General features: G+C 39.2%; 1 protein-coding gene across 1 annotated transcript in view; it reads right to left on the bottom strand.

The window, feature by feature from the left end:
* The window catches only part of ZNF268 (zinc finger protein 268), an 81871-nt gene extending 76762 nt beyond the window's left edge, over nt 1-5109 (bottom strand). The window contains exon 1 of the mRNA XM_074231618.1: nt 4978-5109. Within this exon, the coding sequence (XP_074087719.1) occupies nt 4978-5010 (33 nt within the window). The 5' untranslated portion in view covers nt 5011-5109. The remainder of the gene's footprint in view (nt 1-4977) is intronic.
* Between the last annotated feature and the right edge of the window lie 13544 nt (nt 5110-18653).

Genomic DNA, 18653 nt, shown 5'->3' with positions numbered 1-18653 from the left:
CAGGACTTGGAACACAACATAATCAAAGAGCAAAAGAATCAGTATTATGACCAAAAATAACATACTCAGCAAAGTTAAGCATAATCCTGAACAAAAAAAAATGGATAATGAATGAATTGCCAGAATTTTAGGATTTTGAAGTAAATAGAAGTGAATAGAAAATCTGACATACAAGAACCAAAAGAAATGTAAGATATACATCAAGGACTAATAACAAGGGACTCAATAATGACAAAATGTTTACTTTCCATATATGGAAATATAAACCATATGCACAAGATTATTATTGGTAATTGGGCAGTTCAAAGGAAAGATGAGGGTAAAGCTGAGTAGAATGGAATCTTAAAACTAACATGGTATAGGAAAAGATTTGAAAAAACAAGAGTTACCATCTTAGACAAATGAAGTACGAGAAGTAATATAGAGATATATTTGAGGAAGGAAGACAGGTTCTAGAAATCTACTTTCATTGGGAATGGGTTAGAGGGGAAACAGTGTACATTGTGTATATGAATATATACACATACTATAAATAGGTTTATATATATATGTATGCATGTATATATTTAGAAGCTATAAAAGCCTTCTCAATTAAGAAAGAAATATGAGAGATAGGAAGGCTAATGAGTTAGATGGTAAGGATAAAAGGTATATAGAAGGGGTGTGTTGATTGAAATTCTTTGAAGGGCGGTTGCTTAAGGAATAGGAGGGCAAGTAGCATATAGTAGAGGAGAGGAGTAAGGAGGGATTGCTGCTTTCAGGAAAGGCTATAAATTTGAGAAACCAAGTATTTATCTATGCTATCTATGTATATATATATGGGTATATATCTATATCTATCTAATCTATATCTATATCTATATATCTATATATAGATAGAGATATATAGATATTTAAAATTCTCTTTATGGGTGTATATGTGTTCAGGAGTATGTATAAATATATATACCCCCTTATAGATATATGTATAAATGTATATCTATATATCTATATCTATATATCTATCATGAAGGGAAGTAGAAGAGAAAAAATAAAGGAAACCAAGAACAGAAGAAAAATTGCAAGGAAGCAAAGATGGACAATTTAGAATATAATGTTTAATGTTTATTATATAGATTTTCTTGAATTCAAAATTTATTGTTGCTTATTATGAATCTTATGTTTTGCTGTACACATGACAATATTTTTTTATTTTGCAAAATAAAAAAATAGATTAAAAAAAGGAAAGCTAAGCAGGGGATTTTATAGATCCTAGAAAAGAGAAAGAACCTTTAGAGTTTCCTCAGAAGGGGGAGACCTGCAAGTAAAAAAGGTAAAGAATTGGAATATGGGGCATCCTGTGTAAAGATCAAGAAATCTATAACTGAAAGAAAACTGGTTTCATCCAGTGCTCTTTCTAATTCCACAATTTTACATAAATTCACAATTCATATATATATATATGTATATATATATACATCCATGTATAGACTTGTGTATGTATATACGTGCATGCATGAATGCATGTGTGTATGTGTGTGTGTGTGTGTGTGTATGTGTGTTCCAGTCTTTGTTCAAAGGAATTGTGTGACTTAGGCTAAGTCATTTCATTTTCCTAGACCTGAGTGCCCTACAGAAAGACAGCCTTTAGATCAGAGGGATGTTCCCTACCATGGAGTGCTATCCTCTCTGTCACCTGCAATAATAAATAATATTCTGAAAGCAAGGAGCCATGGAAAAAGACCTCCATGGGGTTAACCCTACAAGGTAATGGCAGAAAGTACCTGGAGTACAGAATTCAGATTAGAGAACTTGGAGGTTTTGATTGCATGAGTGATACCGAGAAAAGAGAGAGACCAGAAGATTAGAGGGCCTATGAATCAGAAAAGGAAAATCTAGGCAAAACAGAAAGAGAAGAAAAAGAATGAAGAGAGTGAGGGAAATTCTTGTGGCAGAGTCACAAAAATGAAAGAAAGTAAAAAATTTAGACTCTCTCTTTTTAAATTTTTATTTATTTAAGGCAATGGGGTTAAGTGATTTATCAAAGTCACACAGCTAGGCAATTATTGCATGCCTGAGACTGGATATGAATTCAGGTCCTCCTGATTCCAGGGTTGGTGCTCTATCCACTGTGCCACCCAGCTGCGCCCCCCAGTAAAAAAACTTAGAACTAGTTGAAGGGGAAGAGAGGAAGGGGAATTTACAGAAGGAACTGAGAAGAAAATTGAGGAGTCAGAAATGTAGAATATCTAATAAACTAAAGTTAAAAGATTCATGGAATCTTTTAAACAGGACAACCAAGGAATATGCATATTTCTTTGCATCACATGAAATGTCTAGAAAAAATAATAAAACACAGAAAGATTGTAAACAAATTTTAAAAGGCATAAATTATCAATATATCATTTCATTTCATAATAAAATAATAGAAATTGGTTTAGGGGCCACAAACCCCAAACAATGACATATTAACTAATGACTGAGTCAAAGAGCAAGTCATAGAAATGATAAATTTGTAAAAGAAACTAATACTTAATTCAAAAATTTCTGTGATTTAGGCAGCCCTCTACATTAAGAACATAGAAAAAAAGATTAATAAACAAGACATGTACTTCAAAAAATTAGAAAGACAAATTTAAAATAAGCACAGGAGCTAACAAATGAAACCCTATATCTAGAGGAAGCCAGCAGAGAGACCCCACACATCAATACAAATGGGAAAGGAAGTCAACCCCACAGTGAAAGCAAGTCATTAAGCCCTGAAGGCCAGTGAAAACATAGGAAGACCCTGAGCCCCAGGACAGGGACAGACCAAAGTCCAATTTCCACATAGAAACACCAAGTCACAAAAAAGTTAGACAAAAAACAAAAGAACAAAATTCACTATAGTAAGTTACTATGATGATAGGGAGAAAGAAGGCATAAACTTAGAAGGGGACAATAGTGTCAAATTGCTACCTGTGAATATTCATAGAAAATGTAATTTGGTCTCCACCTCAAAGAATTCATTGAAGATCTTAAAATGTATTTAAAACAGCAAATTAGATAAATAGAAAAAAAACGGGGGGGGGGAATGAGAGTAATATAAGAATCATGAAAAAAATGAGTCAATAGCATGGGAAAAGATATACAAAAATTTACCAAATAACAACTGACCTATAAAAATTTTTTCAAGCAATTATCAAAGAAAACTGTCTTGATCTATTAGAACCAGAAAACAAAATATAAACTGAAAGAATCCATTGATCACCACCTGAAAGCAATTCCAAAATGAAAACTCCCAGGAACACCACAGCCAATTTCCAGGACTCCTAGAGCAAGGAGAAAGTACTGCAAATACCCAAAAGAAAATTCAGGTATTGTGGGGCTATAGTCAAGATTACACAGATTCAGCAGCTTCCACAATTAAGGAGCCAGAGGGTTTGGAACTTGATATCTTGGAAGGCAAAGGAGTTAGGATTACACCCGAGAATCACAGACCCAGCAAAAGTGAATATAATCTTTCAGGGGAAAAATATGAACATTTAACAAAATAGAGAACTTTTGAGCATTACTAATTCATTCCTAATTAAAAGACTACAACTGAAGAAAAAAATTGGACCTCCAAATACAAGACTCAAGGGGGGGGGGAAGAAACAATAAAGAGAAAACATAAATATTTTGATAAGGGTAAACTATCTATATTTCTATATAGCAAGCTAATATTTATGATTCTTAACTTTATTACTATAAGAGCAATTAGAAAGAGTATAAGTATATAAGTTGACTTTGATGGGATAACCCCCCCAAAATATATTTTATGTGTTGTGTGTGTGTGTGTGTGTGTGTGTGTGTGTGTGTGTGTGTGTGTGTGTGTGTGAGAGAGAGAGAGAGAGAGAGAGAGAGAGAGAGAGAGAGAGAGAGAGAAAATTGCACTGAAAAAAAAAGAAGGGGAAGTTTAATGGGGGTAAATAATTCCACATAAAAAAAGGCAAAAGGCATGAAAGAGCTATTATAATGGAGGGGAAGATTGGCAGGCAAAGCCTAAACTTTACTCACATCAAAACTGACTCAGAGGGAATAACCTACACATTTAGTTGGATAGAGAAATCTATCTTAATCTGTAAGCAAAAAGGAATGGGTATAACAAGAGGGAGAAGAGATTGATATAAAGGAAGGTATATTGGGCAAGGAGGTAAGTAAGACACTGGTGAGGTAGGAAAGGAGGGGTAATAGAAAGATGGGGATAAAGAAATGAAAATCATCAATGGATATATATATATATATATATTTGTAGTTATTATAACTATAAATGTGAGTGAGATGAACTCAGTCATAAAATGGAAGCTGATAGCAGAATCCAAAAGAAACTAGAATTTTATAATATTTTGTTCATCAAAAACACAATTGAAGCATAGAGATCTATAGAAGGTAAAGGTAAGGGTTAGAGCAGAAACCATCATGCTTGAGCTGAAGCAAAGAAAGCAAGGAAGGGTAGCAATCATGATCTCTGACAAAGCAAAAGCAAAAATGAGATCTAATTAAAAGAGATAAAGAAGGAAACTCTATCCTTTCAAGGATGAGAGCTGGAGAAGCCTTCAGGATTCAACCCCAGGACTGTCCAGACAAGGCTCAGTGTGAAGGATTTTGTTGGATCTTCAGTTGTCCAAGATTGAAAAGTCGTGTATAAAGGAAAGGGGTGTTTGGTAGGTACAAAGAGAGCAAAGATATGATCCCTGTGGAACAGAAACTAAGGAGTGAAGCAATCCTTATTGAGTCAGCTGGAATGAGGGAGAACTTCAAAACATAGAGGAGAGGGGTTAGGGCTCAAAATACCAGGGTGCCAGTGAATTAGTTTGAAACACAGAAGCAGAGAATAGGGCATTGACTTGTATTCAATTTCCTACCTATTTTTATAAAGAAATGATCCCTAAGTAAGGCACTGCTAACTTCACAGACCATGTCCATAGAAATGGTCTTGATTGCTAATGTTCAAGTCTGTGGATGCAATGCACTCACCTGGGGTGGGGATTTGTGGCTCCCAGGGGCCATTTTCTCTGGTTCCAGGCTTCCTGCTTGGGCCAGGCCTGGTCCTCTGCAGACTGAGATGGGGAGAGAAAAGGATCTCAGAGGAGCAGTGCTCTTTCCCTTTTCTTCCTGGGTAGACCTATGGGGATTTACAAAGGATGAGGTGTCACAGAGATTACAAAGACCCTGACTCTGTCCACAAGGCAGAGATTTCACCCTACAGAGGGAGGAAGGCAGCTAGGATGGTCAGGCTTGAACAGGGGAGATCCTCCTCCTCTTCTGCCCTCTTCCTATCCCCATCGAGAAGGGGCTTTGGGATGGATCCCAGGTAGGATGAGACCAGTCAGAGTCTCAGTGGCTCCTGGGTTGGAGCTCTCCTTCCTATTGGTCCTCTGATTTCCCTGTAGTCTCTCTCCCCAACTAACACATTCATAACATCTAGACAACAGTCTGATCTAGGAGGGAGGGAAGCCAAGGCAGGTGGAGGATGGGAAGGGCTCTTGGGTGGAGCCTCCAGGTCAGGACCAAGGGAAACCAGAGACAGGAGTTTTGGTTCCTGAATACAAGATGGGGTCCTGGGGGCAGGAAGGCAGAAATGCTGGATCCTTCCAGGGGGTCAGGTATCAAGGCAGGAGCTGGGGGCAAGGAGACAGGACCCGTGGGGCCCGGCAGAAAGTAGGTCTTCGGGGTCCACATGGGTAAAATCTGAAGTTTGGGAAAGTGTGATCCCCTGGTAAATCTGGGGCGGAGGATCCCAGTCGTTTGGGAAGTGACTGGGAGCCTGCAAATGAGTTCGGGGCAGGGAGCTGGTCCAGCCGCCAGGCCAGGGAGGGAGGGTGCTCCTGGAGGGCCTGCGGGATACTCACCAGGAGGGCCGATGGGGGGCGAGGGAGGAGGAGGAGATCCAATGGCCCGGGAAGCTGGCAGAAGCTAAGAGGGGGTTCGGGCTGGGGGCGCCTGGCTCAGCCCTACCTGGGGCCTGCACCCACAGCCTTAGCTTCCGGAAGGCAGAGCCATCTCTGCTCCAGGGAAAGTAAAAAAGCCAGGGCGCCGAGGGAAGAGGGCGGAGCGCTGTCCGCCCGGGGAGAGGGCGGCGGGCACTCCGGGGAAGGCCGACAGATCGCCGCCGCCAGGGAAGTGGGTGGAGCCAGCTCAGCTCCCAGAGTTCCCCCTTTGAGCCCGTCGTCCTCTCCAGAGCCCCTCCCCGCCCAGCCCCCCGGGACCCCGAAGCGAGTGGCCCCCACTCCCACCCTGGGCCGGGACCTCCAGGCCCTGCCTCCCCCTCCACCCCAAGGCCTGGCCTTCCTTCTGGGCAAAGCCTTGGGCCTGTGGGGTGAAGCCCTTGCCCTCCCTGGCTCCTCCCAGGCCTCCAAACTGAGCCCCGAGGCTCTATTCCTTCCACTTGGGCCACACCCCCCACTAGACTGGGCACTTCGGAGGGTGGCTCCTCCCCCAAGGCTCCCCTCCCTCTTGTTCCGCTCCCCCCCTCCGCCTCCTGAGCAGAAAGCTGCCAGGATCTAACGTGGGCACCAGGCTCCCCCCTCCCCCAAGGAAGATCGGCCTGGGTCCTGAGGGGCTGTCAGCAGCGCCCCTTGTGAAAACGGGGTGCTGTAGAGCGTTTGGAACGGAAAAAGCAGATTTGAGGAGACTGAGTCTCTCCGAAGCCAAATTTTCTGGAAAGTCAGCTGTGTTCTCCCATTGGCTGACTGGCATCTTGGAGCCTGAGATCAGATCTGCAGGCTCAGTAGACCCAGCCTGAGGCAGGGAGGTCGGGGGGCCGGGGCCGGATAGGAATGACTCTGTTCCACTCTGAAGTCCGGAAATGAGTTTTCTAGGAAGGAGAATTCCGAAACACTTTCAACTGCCCGGAGGTCACTTTGCAATTTAGTTGCAATCTGGTTCAAAGTTGTAACATTGTTTATGTTACTATTCTGGTTTCCGTTTTCTCCTATTGGGATTTTGGGAAACCATTCTCCAAGAGAGAAGAGACTTCTATCTGGGATTGATGATGAGCTTCTAAAATCACACCAGGAATAACAGATGCATGAAGCGAAGTGATAGACTTGGTGCCTCAGTCTCCACAGATCCCAGCCTAGATTCACAATGGCCTTCCTTCCTTGACTGGAATTGATGTTGTCTTATCTAGAATTGAGACCATAAGGAAACACCTCCAACTCTCTGGGACTGGAGCCTCCATCACGTTCATTCATTAAGAAAGCAATAAACATTTATTAATCACCTGCTAAGTGACAGGCCATCCGCAAAATTCTGGGGATACAAAGAAGGTCTTTCCCTTTCAAGAAGGTCTACACCTCCCAGTGGATAGAGTCCTAAGCCTGGAATCAGGAAGATTCATTTTTTAGGAGATCAAATATGCACTCAGACACTTAGGAGCTGTGTGACTCTGGGCCAGTTACTCAGCCCTGTTTGCTTCCTTTCCTTCCTTGTCTGTAAAATGAGCTGGAGAAGAAAATGACAGAACACTCCAATACCCCTGCCAAGAAAACCCCAAATGGAGTCCCAGAGAGACTGACATGACTGAAATGAGACAAGTTCACATTCTAAAGGACCGAGTCAAGTCCCCAAGGATTTACTGAGCATACAGAATCTGGGAAACATGTAGGGAGGCAGTTGAATTATCAAGAATGGAAAAAGAAAATAAGAACCAACTTACAAATCACTAAATATACAAACACATTTGTACACACCAATCCAAATATGGGCATGCTTTCTAGGGAGCTATTGATTGGAGAAAATTTATATTTCTGTAACTATTCTATTTCATTTAAATTGTTACATTTATTGGCATATAAATGGACAAAAGAACTCCTTATAATTGCTTTTAATTTTATCTTTGTTAATGGCGTATCCACTCTTCATTTTTGATACTAGTGGTTTGATTTTCTATTTTGAAATTCAAATTAACCAATTATTTTATTTGATTTTTTAAAAAATAAAACCAACTCCTAATTTTATTTATTAATTCAATGCTTTTTTTTCCTTCTCAGTTTGATTAAACTATCTCTTTCAATTTAGTGGTTTATTTATTTTTTTTTAGTTTTTGGCAAGGCAATGGGGTTAAGTGACTTGCCCAAGGCCACACAGATGGGTAATTATAAAGTGTCTGAGATGGGATTTGAACTCAGGTACTCCTGACTCCAGGGCCTGTGCTCTATCCACTACGCCACCTAGCTGCCCAATTTAGTGTTTTTTAAATTTTAATTTGTTCTTTTTTAAGTTTTTTAAAAAAATTCACAGACAATTCTTTGTATACTTTTTCTCTATTTTATTGATGTAAGCATTTAGAGTTATAAACTTTCCTCTAATCATTGCTTTTGCTGTATCCAATAAGTTTTGATATATTGGCATTCTCTTTATTGAAATTATTGATTGTTTCTATGATTTGTTATTTTTCCCAATCATTCTTTGGACAACAGCCAATAAAAACCAACAAAATCCAATATACTATGTGTTTGTAATAAGAAGAGAGGGACAGAGTGTGAGAGTGATGAAGGCAATGTGTGGTAGAGTGCTAGACTGATCAGACACTCCTCTTCTCCAAGATACATGTTTACATTCTACCAAAGCAATGACTCCAAGGCAAAATGACTTTCAGAAGAATTAATGATCAAGAGATTAGAGTGCTTCTCTGAGCAAAGTTTATTGCTAACAGAAAAGGAAAGGTCAGTTTTCAGAGATTTGGTGTCAGCACTGCATTTGCTCATTTGGGTTAGAATATCTGCAAACATCAAGACTGGTTTGATGAAAATGATGGGGAAAATACAGGAGTGGTGTCCTTGCTCCATATTTTTAAACATGTTTTCAGTCATGTTATCAGATGTCTTCACAGAGGATGAACAGCTACCACATTGCTGGTAAATTCTTCAACTTGAAAAGGCTACAAGCCAAGACCGAAGTGGAGGGAGTGGTGGTGCATGGTTTTCTGTTTGCAGCCGATTGTGCATTCAATGCAGCCTTTGAAACTGAGCTGCAACAAAGGATGGATCAATTTGCTACTACATGTGCTAATTTTGGTCTAACAGTGAACACCAAAAAAACCCAGGTGCTCCATCAGCTAGCACCACACCATCCATTTGTGAAACCATTGATGATAGCACATGGAGAAGTTTTGAATAATGTGGACAAGTAAACTACTTACCTTGGCAGTGTCCTTTCCAGGGAGGTACTCATTGATAATGAGATTGTATGTATTGCCAGAACCTGTCAGGCTAAGATAACAGACATTGGGTTTTCTTGAGCTAAGCTGCCAAGCCTTCAAACCTTACTACAGAGCTGACCATGTTGTTCAAATGCCACGTATGAAAAGACTATTTTATGGAGAACTCCCACAGGGCAAGTGCTCAGGGCAGGGTCAGAAGAAGTGATACAGGGACACCCTGAAGGTCTCTCTTCAGAGAGACTTTGGAATTGACTGTACAGCATAGGAGACATTGGCACAGGACCATCCAGTATGGATGAGGAGGGCAGAATGAAAGCAACTCAAGGGAAACATGATATCCATAAGTTTAGAGTACCCACCGCAGGTGCCCAACCTGTGGCAGAGCATCCCGAGCTTATATTTGTCTGATCAGCCACAGCCAGATGCATGTCTCTAACATGGTGATGTCATTTTGGTCTTTGATAATGAAAGACAAGCACCAATCAGCTAACTATTTTACCCACCCCCTCTATAATTCCCCCTTTTTTTCCCTCCCTCCACTCTCAATCTTAAAGTTCCACTCCACCCTATCCCCAGTTTGCTCACCTCTCTCGAAGTTCAGGAGCTTTCTGAACCTCTTCACTTTGTTTCCTCTTCAATCCTGATTACAGTAAGGTTCCAACATTACCAGCCAACTCACCCCAATCTGTTTCTTCTGTATTAGTTTTTCTGTTCACACTGTTTTTATGAGATAATTACTCCTTTTTACCTTTTCCTACCCAGTTTTGTTTTTTTTAGAATCATCCCATCATACCTAATTCATCCATAACCTTTCTTTCAAATTACTCTAGTAATGATAACATTTTTAAGAATGCTGATAAGTTTCATATATCATAAGTAAGCAGTTTAACCTTTATCAGTTCCTTCTAATTAATCTTTAAGAATTTCTTTATATTCCTTCTATTTCTCTCTATTTTTCTCTATATTTCTCTATATATTCTCTGTATTTCTTCTTATATTTCATTTATATCAATTTTTCTACTGAGTTCTGGTCTTTTTGTTACAAATGCCTGAAAGTCTTTAGTTTATCAAATGGCCTTTTTCTAAAAAAAAAAAATTCAGGATTATACTCAATTTCCCCCAGATAATTTATTTTCATATGCAGTGTCAACTCCTTTGCTCTTCGAAATATAATGTTTTAATTCTTAGTCTTTTAGTGTAGAAACTACTAAGTCTTGTGAAATTCTCAATACTTTTTTGCAGCATTTAATTTGTTTTTTTCTTGTTTCTGAAATATTTTCTCTTTAAAGTAGGAATTTTGAAACTTTCTAGGATCTCTTTCAGGTGGTGATCAGTGGATTCTTTGTAGTTTTCTTTTTTCTTTTTTTGTTCTAGAAACTTCAGGGTAATTTTTCTTAATAATTTCTGTAATTGCATCAACATTACTTTTTAATCATGATTTTCAAGTAGTCCAACAATTCTTTTTTGTTATTATTTTATCTTTTCAATTACTTGCAAAAATAGTTTTCAGCATTCATCTTTTTGTAAGCTTTTGAGTTCCACATTTTTCTACCTCTTTCCCTTTCCTCCTTCCTTCCCATGACAGTGAGTAATCTGATATAGGCTATATATGTACAATCATTTAACATATTTACATATTAGTCATGTTATGGAAGAAGAAGAATCAGAACTAAAGGGGGATACGTGAGGAAAACAAAAAAAACATTAAGCAAGTTTTAAAAAATTGCAAACTGTATGCTTATGTCTGCATTCAGATGCCACAGATTTTTCTTCGGATGCAGTTGGCATTTTCCATCACATGTCTTTTAGAACAATCACTGAACTGCTGAGAAGAGCTGAGCAGTCCAATAATTCTTAGGTTTTCTCTCCTTGATCTCTAGATCAGTTGTTTTTCTAATGAGATGTTTCAGATTCTCTTCTATTTTGGGGACATTCCAATTCTTCTTGTAATCTAGCTTTAAAGGAGTTATCTTCTTCCTTAAGACTTTTGTATCACCTTTTCTAATTGGTTAATTGTCAGGTTCATCTTTTCTTTTGGATAAAATAGGTCAACCTCCCCCCCCATTTGATTTTTTCCCCCACTTGGGGTTTGGGGAGTGGCCAGCAAACTCTAATGTGTTAACCACTGAAAGTTGGGGGTTTTGAAGTGAACTCCCCACCAGTTGATTGGGGTTCCCATATTGGAATTCCAAAATACACTCTCTCTTTCCTTCTCTCCCCCACAGGCATCTTTGTGACTCTTGAGTCTTTTCTTTGTGGGAATCCCTCCCCTTCTTCATGAAGAATTTTGCAGAACATATTAGTCTCACTATCAGTCTCAAAAGGCTAACCTCCTAACCCTTCTCCACCTCTCTCCTTTAAGAAAAAATATGAATTTGTGTGTCATATGTATGCACACATGTGTGCAGGGTGGGGGTGGGGTGCTGGTTGGTTGGTTCTTGTCCTTCATTGTCGAAGAAGACCAAAATGACATCACTAAGTTGGAGACAAATGACAGTGTCAACCTCATTGTCAATGTATACCTCCCTAGAAAGGACACTGCCAAGGTAAGTGAGCATATCTACAGTACTCAAAATTTTTCTCTTTGCTGTAGTCAATAATTCCACATCTGGATGATGTGGTGCTGGCTGATGAAGCACCTGGATTTTCTGGGTGTTCATTGTTAATCCAAATTGAGCACAAGCAGGAGAGAATCAATCCCTACTTTGTTGCACCTCAGTTTTAGAGGCTGCATTGAGGGCACAATCATCTGCAAACAGAAGATTCTGCACCAATGCTCCCGCCACTTTGGTCTTGGCTTGTAGCCTTTTCAAGTTGAAGGTCTTGCCATCAGTGCAGTAGCTGACCTTGAGGCCATATTCATACTCAGTGAAGGCATTTGATAACAAGACTGAAAATATGATACTACAAAGCATGGCAGCAAGGACACATCCTTGTTTCACTTGATTTGGGACCAGGAAGTCCAGAGAACCTCATCCACTGTCCAGAACCAGCATGCATGAGCACGCATGAGCATGCATGAACAGGCATGCTGTTGTGAATTTGACGGAAAATACCAATGAATGTCTGGCAGTCCAATGTTGACATAATTGACAGAAGGCTGAAAGGTACTGATCCCTCCAATAAAAAGGGAGTTCTAGGGCTACAAGGGTCTCACTTAGCAATCCCCACACATGAGTTTCTCTCTTGGCTCCAAGGGAGTGGGGAGGGGAAGGAAGAAGGGTTCAAAACTGAGAGTATGTCATCAGTGATAACTGGAGCAGATACCTCTTGCTTCTGTATGAACAGGGAGACATCTTTCATAGCAGTCATGAGGATAATGGGCATTATTCTCTTTTTGCTAACCCTCCTGCCTGCACTTTGGGAAGCCTAGTCATGTTGAATGATCCAGATTGCAGGGATTCCTTCCTGGAAGCATCCTGCCACCAATTTCTAGCTTCCCCTTTCTCAATTAAAATAACCATGAGTTGTTTTATGAGTTCATAAAGATACAGATACTCCAGATACAGATACAAAGGATGGAGTGGAAATGCTCTGTAAAACCTACCCTGGAGCCTGGCTACTCTTTGGTGATAACCTGGAGTTCTCTACACTGCCTAGGCTTGAAACCACAGGTTCTGATCAAGCCACCATCTTGTATTTTGTAAAGGAATATAAAAACTGGGGAGCCAATGCTCTCTTTTGATAAGGGTGGAGTATATTTTAGGTAGTTGGGTAGGTTAGGAGTTGTTAAGGAGAAACTTTTTTTTAACAGATTTAATCTTTTCCTTCAGTGATTCCAATTCAGACCTGTCCTCTAGCTCCCTGGCCTCTGATTACCATCTGTCATAGCTGTCCCATTCAAGGGTCTGGGTCTAGTATATAATTTCTGGGGGCTCACAAGTAGGAATTGCTGTAACTTCCCTTTCAACTTTACCACCCAACAGTTCCATTTTAAAGGAGTGTACTCAAAGAGCTAGCAATTACACACAATACAAGTGTACTCAAAGAAATATAACAATACAAATTTACAAATATGCAAGAACAATTAATCCACTCTATGCTAACAATCTACTTTAATTACAAAAGTTAATATTCCATAATTCTAACTAAGCATGCAATTAAAGATGTTAATTTGAACTAGTTCAACACACACAAAAATGAACCAAAAAGCAATTCTTACTCAAAAATTTACATGTGCCAGCAAATAAAAACAAAAATAAAAATAAAAATCATACACAAAACTTTGCCAGTCTGTGTGCTAGGTATCAGAAAGAAAACAAAATTGCCTTACTCCAGAGTGATCCTGGTCATCAACAGGGACTCTATGATAATAGGCGGGCTTGAGCCAAGACTGGGAGGAGAATAGAGTGGGAATCTAAGGTGTTGAACTGATCAGCTAGGTGAACCAGGACTCTGGAACAAATTTTCCTGGGCAGTTAGTCTCAATTCAGATACTGGAAAACTCAAGGCTCCTTCCTCCACGAGCACCCCCTTAGAGAGCCTCTGCCACAAATTAACATTTAGCCACATTTTTACACTGCCATTTCTAAGTGTCACAGAGATAGCAAGAGATAGAGCAGGCCAGAGACAGTGCTACTAAGTAAATAATGGTTTATTAACTACCTTTTATGGTAAGGAACTGATTTACAAATCATGAGATTCCTTCATTCCTTGGAACTCCAACTTGCTGTTGTGGAGCTAGATACGTTATATCGCAGACATGTGGATCACAGAACAATTAGATTTGGGGCTTGAGTAATCTTCTCAGGACAAGGCCACCATGCAGGACAATACAAGGATAACATCTCTTGTGACCACTGCAACCTTACAAATATGGGGTTAAAATAAAATGACAGAAAATATAGGTTAGACTTGAAGTTTATTTTCTAGGATTTACTGGTAAACCTAGTATTTATCAAAACAAAAGTTGGGGGGATGGGGAGTCATTAATCTCCTTGGTGGTCAGACTATAAAGGTTGCAAAATATTAAGTTGCCCAATTGCTCCTTAAAGCATCAGGGCAGGACAAGTTTTCCAACTTCCTGATCATTTCTCTTCCTGAACCTATAAGTAACAGAGGAGGACATACCCACAGGTTTTGATGTCTTACCTAGTGGCAAAGTGGTAAAGCTTTCACTGAGGCTTGAAGGCTGAGTATTGACTAAAGAAATCAGAAATTTTCTCAAAACCTTGCAAAAAAAAAGATTGGGGAAAACTACCTTTTGCATGTCATTGAAAAAACAAATAAATAAAAAAAAATTAAAAAAAAGGAAATCAGCCTTTTTACTAGAAATGTAGTTTGAGAAATTTATTATACTTTTAAATTCCCCCATATTGAGCACAGCTAACCTCTTTATATCAGCTATGGATGAACTAAGGAGAAGAAAAATGAGGGGCTTCTTGGAGGAAGAAATAGCATCTTTTGGAGATCTAGGCTTCCTAGAAGATTGGGCATGCAACAAACATAAGGTATGTCTATGGGAGGGCATAAAGGTGGATGATACATTTACAGAGTCAAGGGGCAAGTTACAGAGATCAATAGGGGGCAGTCCCCTTTGACTAATTTACCAATATAATTAAGAAGTGAAAGAAGATGAAAGTAAACAATAACACATAATTCTGGTCATCTCTTCTTCTTTTGAAGACATCTGATGTACTTCTATATCTTTGGGTTCTCTCAAAGACGAGACTTTTCCAAGTATATTCAAGTTACTTGTAGGTATCTTCTTTCTGGTAAAAGAGCTATCTCCATACACATTTTATTAGGTCAAAATTTAGAATTCTGGAACCTCTTAGATAATGAAAATTGCAATCTGATTTGCCAGTTGCCATGTAGAGAACATAGTTATAAAATAGGAAATTTAAGAACCAAACTAGTTTCATATAAATCAGTTCAAAACCACAATTTAATATCTGGTATTATTATTTTATTTCCCCCATTTGGAAGATACTGTTCCACTAACAAAAATAACTTCCATAATAATAATGATTCTACTATAAAAATGAATTTATTAAAATTTTCCATATTGAGTTTCTAACATATACTTGATATCTTTGATAATCATTTTAGAACACTGTTACCCAGTAGGTGAGCATTAACCTTTTGTGCATGTTTAAAAAGAATAAAAAACATCTTAGCTTAACAAAAAGAAAAAAAGAAAAGGAAAAAGATTTTTATGGAAAAATAAGCCACAGGTCCTCTTTCTCTGGATATACGTAGTTGACTAATATTCCTTTCCTTAGAACAAAACTTGAGATAGTTATGATAGAGAATCATATCTTGATGTCATAAAATTTCTATCATATTTACTTGAATACCCCCTTAGCATGTCAAAAAGCTAAAGAATTTTAATTCTTACAGGAACATGTAGCTGATAACAGATGCTAAGTCTATACACTAGTCTAGTTGCCTATTAGAACTAGATGGGTGTGAGCAAAATGGAATAAGTTCATATTACTTTTTTAATACTGACCGCCTGACATGAGCACAGGAATTTACTACAAGGACCAAACACATAAGAAAGGAAAACTTTCCTTATTTATTTAGATGTCAGTTTTCAGGTTAGAATATATGGATGATCAAGTGCCTTGAACCAGATTTTCAATCTGCCAGGGGAAACATTTCCAAACGTTATGTTTGGGAAACCCACTTAGGGGAATATAACCTAGAACTTGTGAAAATGCTATCCCCTTAGTCTTTCCTAATGAGCCTGCACAGTATATCCAGTCCCCTTGGGTTGTGGCCTCATAGGACATTAGTCCAACATAAATTTCCTTTATACCTGGAATCATGACACCAATCTTCAATCTCATGAGGCCCTTAGTTATACATTCTCATAATCAAGAGTCATTTCAGTTCTAAAGGATCAGCACATGTTATATTTGAAAAGATAGCAATTTTTGAAAACTTGTAGACCAAAAGAGAAAAATATGTAAATAGCCCTCATTGTTTCTCAAAGTTTAGGAAGGAAAGTTCCTTCAAACCCTTTTCATGTACTCAAAGGGGACTCTGCTTCTGTTCTTTGATGGAAAAAGATTATGAACATCATTATCTTATTCACCAAGGTAGTGAAAAATGAAATCTTACCTGGGGACCTTTTATATCCTGGTATCCTCCTTCATGGGGTGCAGGGTGAATTCAAGGAAGACTAGCACTTCTGGTGTGAGGGCTGCTGAGCCATTTTCAGGGCTGCTTTCCACTTTTAATGTCCATCTGAGCCACCTAATTCTCACCTGTGGCTTCAAAAAACTGTGATATGCACAGCAGTCACACCCCAGTAAACCTTTTCCACAGATAGGCTGAACTAGGTTGAGGGTAACTGAGGGGTCTCAAACCCAAGACCAAAGTAGGTGGGAGTGTTTGTGCATGATCTGTCTGCAGATGATTGTATCCTCAATGTAGCCTCTGAAGCTGAGATGCAACAATGGATCAGTTCTCTGCTGCTTATGCTAACTTTGGTCTAACAATGAACACCCAGAAAACCCAAGTGCTCCGTGAGTCAGCACCACACCATCCAGATGTGGAGCCCTTGATTACAGCAACTGGTGAAGTTCTGAGTACTGTGGACAAGTTCACTTCCCTTGGCAGTGTCCTTTCCAGGGAGGTCCACATTGGCAATGAGGCTGACCCTGGCATTGTCAGGGCTAGTTCAGTGTTTGGGAGGTTCCTAAAGAAAGTGTGGGAGAGAAAAGGTATTAGACTGACTACCACACTGAAAGTTTATAGAACTGTTGTGCTGACCTCATTGCTACATGTCTGTGAAACCCTGACAGTCTACCAGAGCCACACCAGGAAACTGAATTGCTTCCATTTAAATTGTCTTAGGAAGGGCAGCTAGGTGGTGCAGTGGATAGAGCACCGGCCCTGGAGTCAGGAGTCCCTGAGTTCAAATCCGGCCTCAGACACTTAATAATTACCTAGCTGTGTGGCCTTGGGCAAGCCACTTAACACCATTGCCTTGCCCCCCCCCCCAAAAAAAAAGGGAGAGAAAAAAAAGAAAATAAATTGTCTTAGGAAGATTCTGAAGATCACCTGGCAGGAGAAGATCCTAGACACTGAGGTCCTTTCTCATGCTAAACTTCCTGGCATTCCAAGATTTCTATAGAAAGTGCAACTAAGATGACCTGCACATGTTGTTAGTATGCCAGATATATGCTTGCCAAAAATGCTATTTTAGGGGCAGCTGGGTGGCAAAGTGGATAGAGCACCAGCCTTGGAGTCAGGAGGACCTGAGTTCAAAGATGCTATTTCATGGAGAACTCATGGAGGGCAAGTGCTCACAAAGGGGTCACAGGAAGTACTTTCTTAAGAAGCATGGGAGAGACACTGGCACAGGACCATCCGGATATTGTGCTCTATGAGGAAGAAAGAATGGAAGCAACTCAAAGGAAATGTGACATCCATAAGTTTAGAGTACCCACCCCAGGAGTTCACATGGACTATTTGTGCCCAACCTGTGGAAGATATTCCTAGCTCATATTGGGTTGATCAACCACAGTCAGACACACTGTAATTTGTCTAAAATGTAGTGATGTTATTTTTGGTGGTCTTTGATAATGAAGGACAAGAATCAACCATTTTCCCTCATTGGGTAAGGGCACCATTCATTGATAACCTATATATAGAAGCCAGTTTTGAGAGAGACAGTCATTCCCTTGGAGGGACCTAGGCAAGGATTAGTGATATTGCCATTGGAAGCAGGTCCGTAGCCATTTAAATAATAAGATTGTCCTAAGTAACTCTGAAATAATTTTAACAGGCATTTCTAATTCCAAATAGAATAAAATCATAAAAAAATCAGATTTCCAATTAGGGTGATATATGAATTATAATATTTCACTGAACATAATATTTTCATACTCAAATATTAATTCTTAGATCAACAGTTGAAACAACATAGAGGTTTTCTTAACTTTAACCTTATAAACACAATCACTTTACATATTTTGTTTTATAAGTTTATTTACAGGGACAGCTAGGTGGTGCAGCACATACGTAACCCATTCATTTTTCAAAATTACAAAATCAGGTCACTTAAACTTCGTTAAATGCACATCCAGACTTACAGAAAATTGCTCAAAAATATTGGATTTTCTAATAAACAAAACAGAGTTGTGAAGTCCTTCACTAGGAGCCAGGGGCATAGTTACCTTTATTTCCTTTTACAAATCACATTACTTGGTTTAATCATCATTTAACACTTATTAAATTTCCAAATATAGATGACTATCTTACTTTTTATAATACACTATAATATATACAAATATATTAATTACTGTATCATTAAATACTAAATTTCATTCAAAATGTGACCAAAATAAATGACAAGTTTCCTAATACAGAAATAGAGATAACAGAATAGTGGCCATTTTCCAAAACCAGGTAATGATTGTTTTCTTTTAATTGTAAGAGTGGGGCACCTAGGTGGCGCAGTGAATAGAGCACTGGCCTTGGAATCAGGAGTACTTGGGTTCAAATCCGACCTCAGACACTTGATAATTACCTA

The sequence above is a fragment of the Macrotis lagotis genome, chromosome 3, assembly GCF_037893015.1.
Source record: "Macrotis lagotis isolate mMagLag1 chromosome 3, bilby.v1.9.chrom.fasta, whole genome shotgun sequence".
NCBI classification, from domain to species: domain Eukaryota; kingdom Metazoa; phylum Chordata; class Mammalia; order Peramelemorphia; family Peramelidae; genus Macrotis; species Macrotis lagotis.
The sequence above is the reverse complement of the archived record's forward strand: the minus strand, read 5'-3'. Positions and strand labels throughout refer to the sequence as shown.